A 15,999-nucleotide genomic window follows, 5' to 3' on the forward strand; every position below is an offset into this window, starting at 1 on the left:
CGAAGGCCTGGTGAGCGACAATGGGCCATGTTTTACCAGTGCTGAGTTCAAAGAATTGATGACCCGTAATGGAATCAAACACATCACATCTGCCCCATTTAAACCAGGGTCCAATGGTCAGGTAGAGAAAGCAGTGCAAACCATCAAGCAAAGCTTGAAGAGGTTCGCTGCAGACTCGCCTATCCTAAGTCCTGCTTAGCTATCGCACGGGACCCCACTCGCTCACTGGGATCCCACCTGCTGAACTGCTCATGAAAAGAGCACTTAAGACTAGGCTCTTGTTAGTTCACCCTGATCTGCATGAACAGGTAGAGAGCAGGCGGCTTCAACAAAGTACATACCATGATAGCGCAAATGTGTCATGCGAGATTGAAATCAATGATCCTGTATTTGTATTGCATTATGGACAAAGGTCCCAAGTGGCTTCCCGGCACTGTCATGGCCAAAGAGGGGAGCAGGGTGTTTCGGGTCAAATTTTCAAATGGACTCATTCACCGGAAACACTTGGACCAAATCAAATTCAGATTTACGGACTATCCTGAGCAACCCACCTTGGACCTTACCTTTTTTGATCCCCCAACATACACACCAGTGGCAACCAGCACCACGGTTGACCACGAAGCAGAACCAATCATCCATGGCAGCCCAGCAGGACCCAACACACCAGGCAGCCCAGCAAGGCCAGCTGCACAGCAGCCAAGCGAGGGTCCAACAACACCAGCTTTCACACCAAGATGATCAACCAGGGCAAGAAGGGCCCCAGATCGACTCACATTGTAAATACTTACACTAGTGACTTTGGGGGTGGCGGGGGGCAGGGCGGAGTGTTGTTATATATGTGGACTTGTATTTACTCTGTACAGCCACCAGAGGGCTCATCCCCTGGAATCCCAAGGAATCCCATAATCCCTTGGGAGCACAGGTATTTAAGGAGGCCTCACAGGTTGGAGAGGCACTCTGGAGACCTGCAATTAAAGACTAAGGTCACACTTTACTTTGAGCTCACAGTGTTCAGTCTGACTCTTTCTCCATACGTAACATTACCTTACTTCAAAGCCTGGTAAAAGCTTGCCCTCATAGCTGTCTGCGCTCCTCTAATTCTGCCCTCGAGTCTCCCTAATTATAATCGTGCAACCTTTGGTGGCCGTGCCTTCTGTTGCCTAGGCCCCAAGCTCTGGAATTCTCTGCCTAAACCTCTCTACCTCTCTTTCCTCCTTCAAGATACTCCTTAAAACCTATCTCTTTGACCACGCTTTTGGTCACCTGCACTAATTTCTACTTATGCGGCTCGGTGTTAAATTTTTAATTTCATAATACTCCTGTGAAGTGCCTTGGGATGTTTCACTACCTTAAAGCTGCTATATAAATGCAAGCTATTGTTGTTGTTTAAAAACGTGACTGCCTGTGTATCAGTTTTTCCTAATAATAAATCATGAAGGTTTCAGAAAGAGTAAATAAAGGGAAACTGTTCCCATTGATGGAAGGATCGATAACCAGAGAGCACAGATTTAAGGTGATTGGCAAAAGAACCAGAGGCGACATGAGGAAAAACATTTTTACGCAACGAGTGGTTAGGATTTGGAAAGCACTGCCTGATAGGGTAATGGATACAGATTCAACAGTAGCCTTCAAAAGAAAATTCCATAAATATTTGAAGAGGAAAACATTGCAGGGATATGGGGAAATAGCGAGGGGAATGGGACTGACTGGGTTGCTATTCGAAAGAGCCGGCGCAGACTCGATGGGCCGAATGGCTTCCTTCTGTGCTGTACTGTTCTATAATTCTATGACCTCCCAACACAATGGGTGTGAGATACCGTGAAGTGGCTAACTTATTGCTAATTGGTTACGGTCTTTAGCGAAGCAGCTTCTAAAGCCAAGCTCATCATCACTTTAATCACATATTGGCTCAATGCCCATTTTTGAGAAAAAGAAATGAGAATATATTTTGCTTTGAACACAACTTTTTTTTCTTCCTCGAAATGGCCAAAATAACTCAATCGCTATTTTAAAATGATCAAATGTTCTTGATTGTAAAGAGACCCGGTGATAAAGTAGCCGAGATTTTTGAGTTTGTACCTCATCCACTGTTGATGGTGTCAGTGTAGTATTTCCATTTCCAAAGACGCCCAGTAGCGGTGACATCTTCTTCCCACCTTCTGTAAGCTCCGCAGCATTCTGTACTTTAACTGTTTCTTCCATCTCCTCATTACTATCGCTGTCTTCATCTTCCTACAAACGTAAAGGTTCTCGTGCTCAATTCCATAAACCATTAGAAGAAAACAAGGCTAGCATTAAACCGTGCTTTATCGCACCTCTCAGAGAAGTCCCAACGCGCTTTGTGTTCAAGGAATTACTCTGAAGTGGATTGACTATTGCAGGTTATTTTCACACTACTGGAAGAGTATTTGAAGACCAGGACCACAAACCCGGCACCAAGCTCATGGTCTACAGAGCAGCAGTGATACCCGCCCTCCTATATGCTTCAGAGACATGGACAACATACAGAAGGCACCTCAAAGCACTGGAGAAGTACCATCAATGCTGCCTCTGCAAAATCCTGCAAATCCATTAGCAGGATAAGCACACCAACGTCAGTGTTCTCTCCCAGGCCAACATCCCCAGCATCGAGGCATTGACCATGCTCGATCAGTTCCGATGGATGGGTCACATTGTCCACATGCCCGATACTAGACTCCCGAAACAAGCGATCTACTCCAAGCTCCGTCACGGCAAGCGAGTCCCAGGAGGGCAGAGACAATGCTTCAAGGACGCTCTCAAAGCCTCCTTGAAAAAATGTAACATCCCCACTGACTCTTGGAAATCCCTGGCCCAAGACCGTTCAAAGTGGAGCAGAAACATTTGGGAAGGCGCCGAACACCTCGAGTCTCTTCGCCGGGAGCACGCGGAAGCCAAGCACAAACAGCAGAAGCAGCTCACGACAGTCAAGTACCCCACCCACCCGTCCCTCCAATCACCATCTGTGACAGAGTCTGTAGATCCTGGACTCATCAGTCACCTTAGAACTCATGTTAGTGTGGAAGCAAGTCATCCTCGACTCCGGGGCACTGCGTCAGAAGAATTTGCACAGAACACGCAGCAATCCCACAAACATTGTTGTTTGAAGAAGAAATGCTGGCCAGGAGTGTTTGAACAGGATGTAGGATACGGTAGCATAGTGGTTATGTTACTGGACTAGTAATCCAGGGAAACGAGTTCAAATCCCACCATGGCAGCTGCGGAATTTAAATTCAGTTAATTAAATAAATCTGGAATTTAAAAGAAGCTAGTAACCATGACCATGAAATTACTGGATTGTCGGAAAAACCCATCTGGTTCACTAATGACCTAGAAAGAAGGAAATCTGTCACCCTTACCCCGGTCTGGCCGATATGTGACTCCAAACCCACTGCAATGTGGTTGACTCTTAACTGCCCTCTGAAATAGCCTAACAAGACACTCCGTTGTAACAAAGTCAGCATTGTGGGAGCACCTTCACCACACAGACTGCGGCGGTTCACCACCACCTACCTTCTCATGGGCAATAAATGCTGGCCTTGCCAGTGACGCCCACATCCTGTGATCAAATAAAACATTTTTTAAAACCGTGCCATAAGATTGTAATCATGTCCCTGAATTACTCACCAGGCAAACAGTACCTCTTCTAAGCCATGGGTTAGCAAACAAGTTCTGACAAACCAAGAGCTTTACTCTGCATTTTGCCACTCTGATTTAGAAATCCTTCATGCTGACACGAGGTGACACAAGTATTCGATTCCTCCAATGGCAATTTACATATTATAATGAGGACCGAAGCCTCCACTTTAACCTGATTTTCACTGCAGGCGGTTGGGGATTCAAGGGCTTGGGGTTCCCAGTGGCTGCAGCAAGGGCAGCCTCAGCCTCGGGGAGTAATCCTTGTGGGCCGAGAGGAGCAGGGGTGCTTCCCCTCGGCACCCACCTGGTCCTGTGGCCCACTGGTCTGTGTTCCCTCCCTCGTGACTGGATCAGGCTGAACTCCCAGGCGAGTAACCCGTCCTTTCCACAACATGCCGGTTGGTTCTTTGCTTAAAAATTTATAGCGACGCATTGGCTGTTAAGAACTAGTTGGTTTATTAGCAAGAGGTTTAACAATCACGCTACACACATTACCAGTTCATCCACCAGGCTCACAACTGCATGGGTCATCATGGATCCCCCAAACCCAAGTAGCTGGGGTTTTATTGAGTCTTGTGAACATCATGTGACAAGCTAAGCCACTCCCAACTCAACAGCTCTACCAACCTGTGAGCATCCTCACAGGTGCATACATTACAGCCGAGAAACCCACCTTTTGGGTGTCCCGTTGTCTCCCGGGAGCCCCCGCACCGTGTGGGTTGGACCCGGCCAAATCCAAGGTCAAAGCAGAGGATCTCAAGGTGCATTTGAATGAAGGCACCCTCAACCATCCTGATTACTATCGTTCCACTCGTCCCTTGGTGGTTTCTTGAATTCATCATCATCATAGGCAGTCCCTCGAAATCGAGGAAGACTTGCTTCCTCTCTAAAAGTGAGTTCTCAGGTGACTGTACTGTCCAATACGGGAATTACAGTCTCTGTCACAGGTGGGACAGACAGTGGTTGAAGGAAAGGGTGGGTGGAGAGTCTGGTTTGCCGCACGCTCCTTCTGCTGCCTGCGCTTGTTTTCTGCATGCTCTCGGCGATGAGACTCGAGGTGCTCAGCGCCCTCCCGGATGCACTTCCTCCACTTAGGGCGGTCTCTGGCCAGGGACTTCCAGCTGTCAGTGGGAATGTTGCATTTTATCAAGGAGGCTTTGAGGGTGTCCTTGAAACGTTTCCTCTGCCCACCTGGGGCTCGCTTGCCGTGTAGTTCCGAGCAGAGTGCTTGCTTTGGGAGTCATGCGTCAGGCATGCGAACAATGTGGCCTGCCCAACAGAGCCTTCCAAGATGGCGAATGGGATAGCAGCTCCCTAGGGAGTGCTCCCCAAACAATCCTTTCCTCTGGCTATCTGCTGCCATCTTTCAACTCTCTCTCCCTCAACCTTCCCCTCCTACTGTCTAAGCCCCTTCTGGCTCTAACTTCGACCCCCCAAAGTACATTCCTACCCCTAAAACCCATGCTGCAAGGGCCCACTGCCCACCCCCATCCCCCAATCATGACTCATCTTTCTTGAATTAGTCCAAGGGTGACCTCAATCAACCTTGTCTGAACCCACTTCGTTTCTTGATTACCCTCTCCCTACACTAATGCTCCCCCCTAAATCCCTCCATAATTCCACCTCCCTCACCTCCTTTAAGTCTCTCCTTAAAACCAATCTCTTTGGCCTAGCTGTTGGTGACCCCCTCCAAATATCGCCTTGGTCTCATTGTGCCCTCTGTGAAATGCCATGGGACATTTTTCTACATTAAAAAAAAAGGTGGTTATATAAATGCAAGTGGTTGTCGATTGTATATCCTAAACTTGCCCTTCACAGCTCTGAATCCTGCCCTCACTTAAACAAAGAAAGACTTGCATTTATATAGCGCCTTTCACGACCGCCGGATGTCTCAAAACGCTTTGCAGCCAATGAAGTACTTTTTGGAGTGCAGTCACTGTTGTAATGTGGGAAATGCAGCAGCCAATTTGCGCACAGCAAGCTCCCACAAACAGCAATGTGATAATGACCCGATAATCTGTTTTTTTTAATGATTTTGATTGAGGGATAAATATTGGCCCAGGACACCGGAGATAACTCCCCTGCTCTTCTTTGAAATAGTGCCATAGGATTGTAAAACATAAAAACATAGATAATAGGAGCAGTAGTAGGCCATTCGGTCCCTCGAGCCTGCACCGCCATTCAATATGATCATGGCTGATCCTCTATCTCAACACCTTATTGCCGCTTTCTCCCCATACCCCTTGATGCCTTTTGTGTCTCGAAATCTATCTATTTATCTCCTCCTTAAATATATTCAGTGACTTGGCCTCCACAGCCTTCTGTGGTAGAGAATTCCACAAGTTCACCACCCTCTGAGTGAAGAAATTTCTCTTCATCTCAGTACTAAATTTCCTACCCCGTATCCTGAGACTGTGACCCCATTGTTCTAGACTTCCCAGCCAGGGGAAACATCCTCCTCACATCCAGTCTATCCAACCCTGTCTGAATTTTATACGTTTCAATGAGATCCTCTCTCATTCTTCTAAACTCTAGTGAATACAGGCCTAGTCCACCTGAGAGAGCAGACGGGGCCTCGGTTTAACGTCTCATTTGAAAAACGGCACCTCCGACAGTACAGCGCTCCCTCAGCACTGCACTGGAGCGTCAGCCTAGATTTATGTGCTTAAGTTCCAAGAGTGACACTTGAACCCATGATCTTCGGACTCAGCGGCGAGAGTGATACCCACTGAGCTACAGTTGACACTTATCCCGAAATTTGCCCTCACTGCTCTGAGCCCAGCCCTCCCTTATCCTGCTGCGTTGTTGTATCTGAAAATATTAAAACCCAGCAAAATATTATTTGAACCACATCGACCATTCTGTCATTTACCTAAGACGGCCTCAAGAAAGGAAGGATTTATATGTGGAAGTTAGTTTATTGTTAAAACCAGTTTGACATTAGTTACATTCCCCAGGCAATGCTCAGCAGACAATAGCTTACTTTTTCTTTTAAACTGAGAAACCTGGTGGAAGAGTCAACGGACTTCAGGCAAACAGGAGAGAAGATAGGATAAAAGGAAGCAATAATTTAGTAAATTACTAAAACTTAATTCCTAAATTCGACTGGAAGAGTTGGTTACACTACAGCCTTTCTTTACCTGTTCGTTGTCTTCATTGCTTTTTCCTTTTTCTAATTTTCTTCTTTCTCTCTGTCGCTGGAAGAAAAAGGCAGATTAGAAGGATCAATACAAAGGTTTCATCTTTCAAGCAGCATCTATAGAATTAGGTTGTTCAGGACAAGGTGACATTTACAGCTAAAAACAAAGAAAAAATATCACATCAACATTCAACAACAAAAATTTGTATTTATACAGCACCTTTCACTAGTAAAACATCCCAAGGCGCTTTATCAAACAAAATCCAACATCAAGCCACATAACGAGATATTAGGACAGAGCTTGGTCAAAGAGGTAAGCTTTAAGAAGTGTCTTAAAGGAGGAAAGAGAGACGGAGAGGTTTAGGAAGGGAATTCCAGAGCTTAGGGTCTAGGCAACAGAAGGCACGGCCACCAATGGTTGAGCGATTACAATCAGGGATGCTCAAGAGGGCAGAATTAGAGGAGCGCAGACATCTCGGGGGGTTGTGGGACTGGAGGAGATTACAGAGATAGGGAGGGGATTTGAAACTGGATCTGAATAGATTGGTGGACATACAAAGGAGCTATTTTGGGGGGGGAATAGGGGTTGAAAAAGAGAGTGATCTGTCAAGTTCATGTTTGCCGACTAGGATGGTAATCATGGCATAAACCTGGATCCAGTATTCCCACTTCAAAATCTCCCAATTTTATCCTCTCATCTTCCGGAGCAGCTAACTTTTTTTTTGTCCTGGGATGTGGGCATTGCTGCAAGACCGTCCCAAATTTCCCCTTGAGAAGGTGGTGATGAGCCACCGCTTTGAACCGCTGCAGTCCGTGTGGTGAAGGTGCTCCCACAGCGCTGTTCGGGAGGGAGTTCCAGGATTTTGACCCAGCGACAATGAAGGAACGGCCGATATATTTCCAAGTCAGGATGGTGTGTGTGACTTATAAGAACATAAGAAATAGGACGAGTAGGCCATACGGCTCCTCGAGCCTGCTCCGTCATTTAATACGACCTTGGCTGATCCGATCATGGACTCAGGTCCACTTTCCTGCCCGCTCTCCATAACCCCTTATTCCTTTATCAGTTAAGAAACTGTCTATCTCTGTCTTAAATATATTCAATGACCCAGCCTCCACAGCTCTCTGAGGCAGCGAATTCCACAACCCTCTGAGAAAATAAATTTCTCCTCATCTCAGTTTTAAATGTACGGCCCCTTATTCTAAGATTATGCCCTCTAGTTCCCGTCTCTCCCATCAGTGGAAACATTCGCTTAGAGTTGGAGGGGAACGTGGAGGTGGTGGTGTTTTCATGCGCCTGCTGCCTTTGTCCTTCTAGGTGGTGGAGGTCGCGGGTTTGGGAGGTGCTGTTGAAGAAGGCTTGGCGAGTTACTGCAGTGCATCTTGAAGATGGTACACACTGCAGCCATGGTGTGCCGGTGGTGGAGGGAGTGAATGTTGAAGCTGGTGGATGGGGTGTCAACCCTTACTGGGATACAACTGTACAGGTGTTGGTAGCCCACCAGTGAATTACTCAAATGGTCATCTTTAGGTGAGAGCTTCGACTATTGATTACCACAGGAGAGCCTGCAGGTCTCAGTAGGTTGCATAGACTCAACTAGTATTCCTTTTGAGTATAGACGATAAAAAGGGATGTATGGTGCTGTTTAAGATCTATCCCATTTCCTCTGTCTTCAGAATGAGAAGTGATTTCATTGAAACATACAACATTCTTACAGGGCTTGACAGGGTAAATGCAGGGAGGATGTTTCCTCTGGCTGAGGAGTCTAGAACTAGGGGGCATTGTCTCAGGATAAGGGGTCGGCTATTTAGGGCTGAGATGAGGAGAAATTTCTTCACTCAGAGGGTGGTGAATCTTTGGAATTCTCTACCCCAGAGGTCTGTGGAGGCTCAGTCGTTGAATATATTCAAGACAGAGATTGATAGGTTTTTGGATAGTAAGGGAATCAAGGGATATGGGGACAGTGCAGGAAAGTGGAGTTGAGGTAGAAGATCAGCCGTGATCTTATTGAATGGCGGAGCAGGCTCGAGGGGCTGAATGGCCGACTCCTGCTGCTAATTCTTATGTTCTAAGAACATGACGACATTAACCTTAAAGTTAGAGCCAGGCCTTTCCAGGGTGATGTCAGGAAGCACAAAGGGTAGTGGAAATATGGAACTCTCTCCCTAAAAAATCTGTTGAGGCTGGGGGTTAACTGAAAATCTAAAAACTGAGATAGATAGATTTTTGTTGGGTAAGGGTATGAAGAATTACGGAACCAAAGCGGGTAGATAGAGTTAAAATGCAGAGCAGCCATGATCTCATTGAATGGCAGAACAGGCTCGAGCGGTTGAATTCAGCTTTGTTCAAACTTCCACATGAAAAGGAAGAGTGTGTCAGATGATGACACAATGTGATAGCATTCTCCCCAATTATCTTTGGTCAGCCGTGGCTCAGTGGGTAGCACACACGCATGCCTCTGAGCCAGAAGGCTGTGAGTTCAAGTACCACTCCAGGGACTTGAGCACAAAAATCCAGGCTGACACTCCAGTGTAGTGCTGAGGGAGCGCTGCACTGTCGGAGGGGCAGTACTGAGGGATTGCTGCACTGCCGGAGGGGCAGTACTGAGGGAGCGCTGCACTGTCGGAGGGGCAGTACTGAGGGAGCGCTGCACTGTCGGAGGGGCAGTACTGAGGGAGCGCTACATTGTCAGAGAGGCAGTACTGAGGAAACGCTGCACTGTCAGAGAGGCAGTACTGAGGGAGCGCTGCACTGTCAGAGAGGCAGTACTGAGGGAGCGCTGCACTGTCGGAGGGGCCCCCTTTCAGATGAGACGTTAAATCGAGGCCCCGTCTACTCTCTGAGGTGAACATAAAAGATCCCATTGCACTATTTCGAATAAGAGCAAGGGAATTATCCCCGGTGTCCTGGGGCCAATATTTATCCCTCAGCCAACATAATAAAAACAGATTATCTGGTCATTATCACATTGCTGTTAGTGGGAGCTTCCTGCGCGTAAATTGGCTGCTGTGTTTCCTACATTACAACAGTGACTGCAATTCAAAAAGTACTTCATTGGCTGTAAAGCGCTTTGGGACTTCCAATGGTCATGCAAGGCGCATTAGAAATGCAAGTTTTTTTTGCAAGTTATTATTGAAACTGCTTCCATCACCCTTTCAGACAGTGCATTCCCAATCATAATAACTCACGGCATAAGAAAAGAATCACATCTCACCTCTGTCTCTTTTGCCAATGACCTTAAATCTGAGTCCACCGGTTATCGACCCTTCTCTTTAGTTTCTCTTTATTTACTCTACTCAAAACCCTTCCATGATTTTGAGCACCTCAATTAAATCTCCCCTTAACCATTTCTGCTCCAGGGTTGTAGGGTTTGGCTTCCTTTAGCCTTAAGACATAAGAAATAAGAGCAGGAGTCGGCCATGCTGCCCCTCGAGCCTGCTCCACCATTCAATGAGATCATGGCTGATCAACTCCACTTTCCTGCCCGATCCCCATATCCGTTGATTCCTCTAGACTCCAAAAATCTATCGACCTCAGCCCTGAATATACTCAAAGACTGAGCCTCCACAGCCCTCTGGGGCAGAGAGTTCCAAAGATTCACCACCCTCTGAGTGACAAAATTCCTCCTCATCACAGTTCTAAATGGTCTACCCCTGGTTCTAGACACTTCAGCCAGGGGAAACAACCTCTCAGCATCTATCGTCAAGTCCCTTCTTCCAGTTTTGTCTGCCACTTTTACCGCCCAATTCCTAGAATATTAACCTTTCAAGGTTGACTTTGAATGAGGAAATATTTGCACTGATACAGCACTTTCCATCGCCTCTCTCAAACACATTCGCCAGCATTGAATTACTTTGAAGTGCAAAAATATGAAAGCAAAACCAACTAAATGACAAGTAAAACTTGCGCATTGCATGGAGTTACAAAGAATCAAAGAAGAAGATTGTAGAAATGCTGAAATAAAAAACGAAAATGCTGGAAACGCTCAACAGGTCAGGTTATGTCTGTGGAGAGAGAAACAGAGTTAACGATTCGGGTCGATGACCCTTTGTCAGAACTCATTGGTTGACAAGCAGGTGGATTGGCAAAACAGGGTCAGTCACCTGCTGTTTCAATTTTCTTATTATGATGTGTTCATTTGGCAAATAATAAGAAAATGCAGCGCTAGATCACACTTGATCTAGTCACAGCAGTGACTGCACTTCATTGGCTGTAAAGCGCTTTGAGACGTCCGGCGGTCGTGAAAGGCGCTATATAAATGTAAGTCTTTCTTTCCTTCTTTCTTTCGTTAAAGCTCAAGTTTGGCAGAAACTGGGATTCCTCTCGCTTCCAGCAAAGTAACTCTGGTGGTGCAAGAGCATCGTCAAGGAATTTCCCAGTCATAGACACTACCCCATTTATTTAACGTGCTGAGGGTAATAAAGGCATGCATAAATACTCGCTGATCTCCAAAGGTTATGGTGCAGAACTCTGGAATATTCATTCCTCCTCACATCTCCATTATTCAACCTGCTGAACTGCCCTCCATAGAGATAGAGATAGAGATAGAGATAGATAGAGATAGATAGAGATAGATAGAGAGAGATAGAGACAGAGAGAAAGAGAGAGAGAGAGACTCAGTCGTTGAATATATTCAAGACAGATTGATAGATTTTTGGATATTAAGGGAATCAAGGGATTATGTGGATAATGCAGGAAAGTGGAGCTGAGGTTGAAGATCAGCCATGATCTTGAATGGCGGAGCAGGATCGAGGGGCCGTATGGCCAACTCCTGCTCCTATTTCTTATGATCTTATGAGAGTGAATGAGTGCGAGAGAGCGCGAGAAAGAGAGCGAAAGAGAAAAGAAAGATGATTTCCATTTATGTCATCTCAATCACACATCTCAACATGTCTCAAAGTGGTTCATATCTAATGAATTATTCTCTAAGTGCAGACATTATTTTATGTGGGTAAAAAGTAGCCAGTCTGCAAACGTTGAGGTCCCCCACAAGCAACAAATGACAAGTGAATCTGCTTTAGATGGTATCAGTCAAGGGGGGAGCATAACCCTTTTCTTTTCAAATTGTGATGAGGATCGTTCGTGTCTAATTGAACCCATTGGCCTCAGTTTAACATCCCATCTGAAGTACGTCACCTTTGACAATTCAGCACTCCCTTGGCACTACGCAAGAATGCCAGCCAGATGTTGCCAACCAAGGCAAGCTTGCAAACTATAGCCTGGTTCCTCACAAGACACAACACACATCTTCTCTTTGAAATAATTAATCGGCACAGCCTTTGCTGAGAGGCTATTGTAATGCATTCGCTTCATAGGTTTTCTGCTTAAGAATTCATCACAACACATTACTATTAAGAACAAGTTGGTTTAATAGCAAAAGGTTTAATAATCACACTACAAGTTATCAGTTTATCCACCAGGCTCACAACCACCTGCCTCATCGTGGATCCCCCAAATCCAACTGGCTGGGGTTTTATTGAGTCTTGTGAACATCATGTGACTGACTAAGCCACTCGCAACTTAACAGCTCCACAAACCCGTGAGCATCCTCACAGGTGCGTACATTACAGCTGCCACACTGTGGAGAAAAAGAAAGCTTAGTTAGGAAAAATAACCAAGCAAACAGATTCATCCACCAAAGAAAGCAAGAGCAACGGCAGAAAGTAAAGAGCGAGAGTGCGCAAATCAAAGTGCTAGCATGTGTGTCCCTAGGCACTGAAACAGTAATAAGCTGCGATCCAAACTGCCTTTTGTAGCATTCAGTTTATGAGCACAATCGAACAGTTGATCATATTATAAAGAAATTCCCCTCAAGCTCAAACTCATTCACGTCGCATCCTTTGCCTGGCAAGCAAACTGTCGCATTTGCAAGTTAGAGTGTTCATTTATATCTTAGGGAGAGCAGTTTGAGCGGCTGGGATCAGAATAGATACATAATCCAGAAGTCAGCCTACAGCTGGCTGGCTTGATGCCAAATCAATTATGTAACCTTAGCCACATCAAAAGATTTGAATGCGGGCATCGTTCAGCTCTCGAAAGGATGCACCGGAGACGCGTACATTAAACCTGCTCTTATTACGAGAGCTCCCAACACACGGACCTCCAGTCAACAGCCACCCATCCTAAACATTCTACATTTGTTTAGACCGGTGGCCGGCCAAGAGTTTTTTACTAAATCTTCTCGACGGATGGCATTCTCCTTACAGGAAACAAAATGCCCCATGAATTGTATTAAATGTGTCCTCAAAATCGGAGTCAAGTAGTCAGACGGAATGGAAATAAAAGGCCAATTCTAATTAAACAACAACAACTCCCCGCCACAAACTCCATTCCCAGCCACTGACTCCATCTCTCTCCCCAACTTCTGTCTGATGCTGAACCAGACTGTTCGCAACCTTGGTGTCATATTTGATCCCGAAATGAGATTTCGACCACATATCCACGGCATAACTAAGACCACCTATTTCCACCTCCGTAACATGGCCCATCTCTGCCCTTGCCTCAACTCATTCGCTGCTGAAGCCCTCATCCATTCCTTTGTTATCTCTAGACTTGATTACTCCAATGCACTCCTGGCTGAAATCCTACGTTCTACCATACGTAAACTCGAGGTGATCCAAAACTCGGCAGCCCGTGTCCAAACTCGCACCAAGTCCCTTTCACCTATCACCCCTGTGCTTGCTGACCTACATTGGCTCCTGTTAAGCAACACCTCGATTTCAAAATTCCCATCCTGGTTTACAAATCCCTCCATGGCCTCGCCCCTCCCTAACTCTGTAATTTCCTCTAGCCCCGCAACCCCCCACGAGATCTCTGCGCTCCTCTAATTCTGCCCTCTTGAACATCCCTGATTAAGCGCTCCACCATTAGTGGCTGTGTCTTCTGTTGGTTGGGCCCTAAGCTCCGGAGCTCCCTCCCTCTCTTTCCTCCTTCAAGGCGCTCCTTAAAACCTACCCCTTGACCAAGCTTTTGATCACCTACCCCTTGACCAAGCTTTTGATCACCTTCTTATCTGGCTCGGTGTCAAATTTAATTATTGCCTTATAACACTCCTGTGAAGCACCTTAGAATGTTTCACTACATTAAAGGCACTACATAAACACAAGTTGTTGTTGTTGTTGTTGTTGTTATCCAGACCTGTGCATAACCCCTTTGTGAGCAAAGACCCAGGAAACTAAAGGTGCAGCGAGTGACCGGGCATGTCTAGTTACCGGGGGTTCATTGAGTTGGAGGTCATCAGGGCTATCAAAAGGTCTGTGTGAGGGGATCGATATCATAGGGGCTGAACTCTAAAACATACGTCACTCAGATTGGTCAATAGAACTGAGGGAGTCTCCTTTGGAAATTAAGGATATACAAGATGGTGCTTATGACCTTGAGGTCCCAACCTTGAGTTCTCAGTCTCAGACAGCACTCTTTGTCATAGAATGTGCAGTAGCTCTTTGTCTGGTATATGTAAGCTCGTTTGCCGTGAACGAGTGCCAAGTAGAGCGTTTGTTTTGGGAGTCTCGTATCTGGCATGCGGACAATGTGGCCCGCCCAACAGTGCTGATCGAGTGTGGTCAGCAAATGAGCCAAAGGTGGGCAGAGGGGACGTTTCAAGGACACCCTCAAAGCTTCCCTGATAAAGTGCAACATCCCCACTGACACCTGGGAGTCCCTGGCCAAAGACCGCCCTAAGTGGAGGAAGTGCATCCGGGAGGGCGCTGAGCACCTCGAGTCTCATCGCTGAGAGCATGCAGAAAACAAGCGCAAGCAGCGGAAAGAGCATGCGGCAAACCAGTCCCACCCTCCCTTACCCTCAACGACTATCTGTCCCACCTGTGGCAGGGACTGTGGTTCTCGTATTGGACAGTTCAGCCACCTAAGGACTCATTTTTAGAGTGGAAGCAAGTCTTCCTCGATTCCGAGGAACTGCGTATGATGAGGCGGTATATGTAGATGGGTGCCTCTGTAAAATCAAAAAGTGCATCTCTGACAGAGAGAGAAAGGACATTAAGATTGTATGGCTGTAGCAGCCATTGATAAATGTGTCACGTAGATGTACATATTTTCCCCTGAGATTAAGAGAGGTAAGATTTTAGACAGTTAGTCCAGATGCAGACACCAGCAGAGAAGGTACATTTACCCAGGGGCATAGGATCCAGGAGAAATGGGCAGCACCTCGACAGATGGAGGTTCATCTCTCTCTTGTCTCACACCACCCTCCCAGAGGACAGCGAGGCAACCTGGTCAGCTTAAAACTACAACAATCTGCATTTATATAGCAGCTTTAACATAGTAAAACGACCCAAGGCGCTTCACAGGAGCGATTATCAAACAAAATTTGTCACCAAACCACATAAGATATTAGGATAGGTGACCAAAAGCTTGGTCAAAGAGGTAGGTATTAAAAAGGAGAGAGAGGTGGAGAGGTTTAGGGAGGGAAGTCCAGTACTTAGGGCATAGGCAACAACACAACTTGTATTTATATAGCGCCGTTAACGTAGTAAAATGTCCTAAGACACCACAGGAACGTTATAAGACAAAACAAATAAATTTGACACCGAGCCAAATAAGAAAAAGTGATGGCAGATCTTGGTCAAAGAAGTAGGTTTTAAGGAGTGTCTTGAAGGAGGAAAGAGAGGTAGAAAGACGGAGAGGTTTAAGCAGCGAGTTCCAGAGTTTGGGGCCTCGGCAACAGAAGGCATGGCCACCAATGGTTGAGCGGTTATAATCAGGGATGCTCAGGAGGGTAGAATTAGAGGAACACAGACATCTCGGGGGGGGTTATGGGGCTGGAGGAGATTACAGAGATAGGGAGGGGCTAGGCCATGGAAGGATTTGTAAACAAGGATGAGAATTTTGAAATCGAGGCATTGCTTAACCGGGAGCCAATGTAGATCAGCGAGCACAGAGGTGATGGGTGAACGGGACTTGGTGCGAGTTAGAACACGGGGGCAGCGACCAAAGTGGGTGATGGGTGAGCAGGACTTGGTGCGAGTTAAGACACGGGCAGCGAGCACAGGGGGTGATGGGTGAGCGGGACTTGGTGCAGCTGAAGGCACGGCCACCAATGGTGGAGGGATGGGTACCAGTGATGTGAATGAGGTCAGAATTGGTGGAGCGCAGAGATAACAGAAGGTTGTAGGGCTGGAGGAGGTTACAGAGATAGGGAGCGGCAAGGCCATGCAGAGATTGCTAATTACAAGTATATTGAACT

At 46.4% G+C, this 15,999-nt stretch overlaps 1 protein-coding gene across 1 annotated transcript in view; it reads right to left on the reverse strand.

Moving 5' to 3' along the window:
* LOC139255526 (uncharacterized) overlaps window positions 1-14,318 on the reverse strand; it is a 170,795-nt gene extending 156,477 nt beyond the window's left edge. The window contains exons 1-3 of the mRNA XM_070873948.1: window positions 14,172-14,318; window positions 6,798-6,854; window positions 2,080-2,232 (exon numbers count right to left, since the gene is read on the reverse strand). Coding sequence (XP_070730049.1) covers window positions 2,080-2,232; window positions 6,798-6,854; window positions 14,172-14,318 — 357 coding nt within the window. The remainder of the gene's footprint in view (window positions 1-2,079; window positions 2,233-6,797; window positions 6,855-14,171) is intronic.
* Window positions 14,319-15,999: the final 1,681 nt, after the last annotated feature.

This window comes from Pristiophorus japonicus, chromosome 3 (genome assembly GCF_044704955.1).
Source record: "Pristiophorus japonicus isolate sPriJap1 chromosome 3, sPriJap1.hap1, whole genome shotgun sequence".
In the NCBI taxonomy this organism is placed as follows: Eukaryota; Metazoa; Chordata; class Chondrichthyes; family Pristiophoridae; genus Pristiophorus; species Pristiophorus japonicus.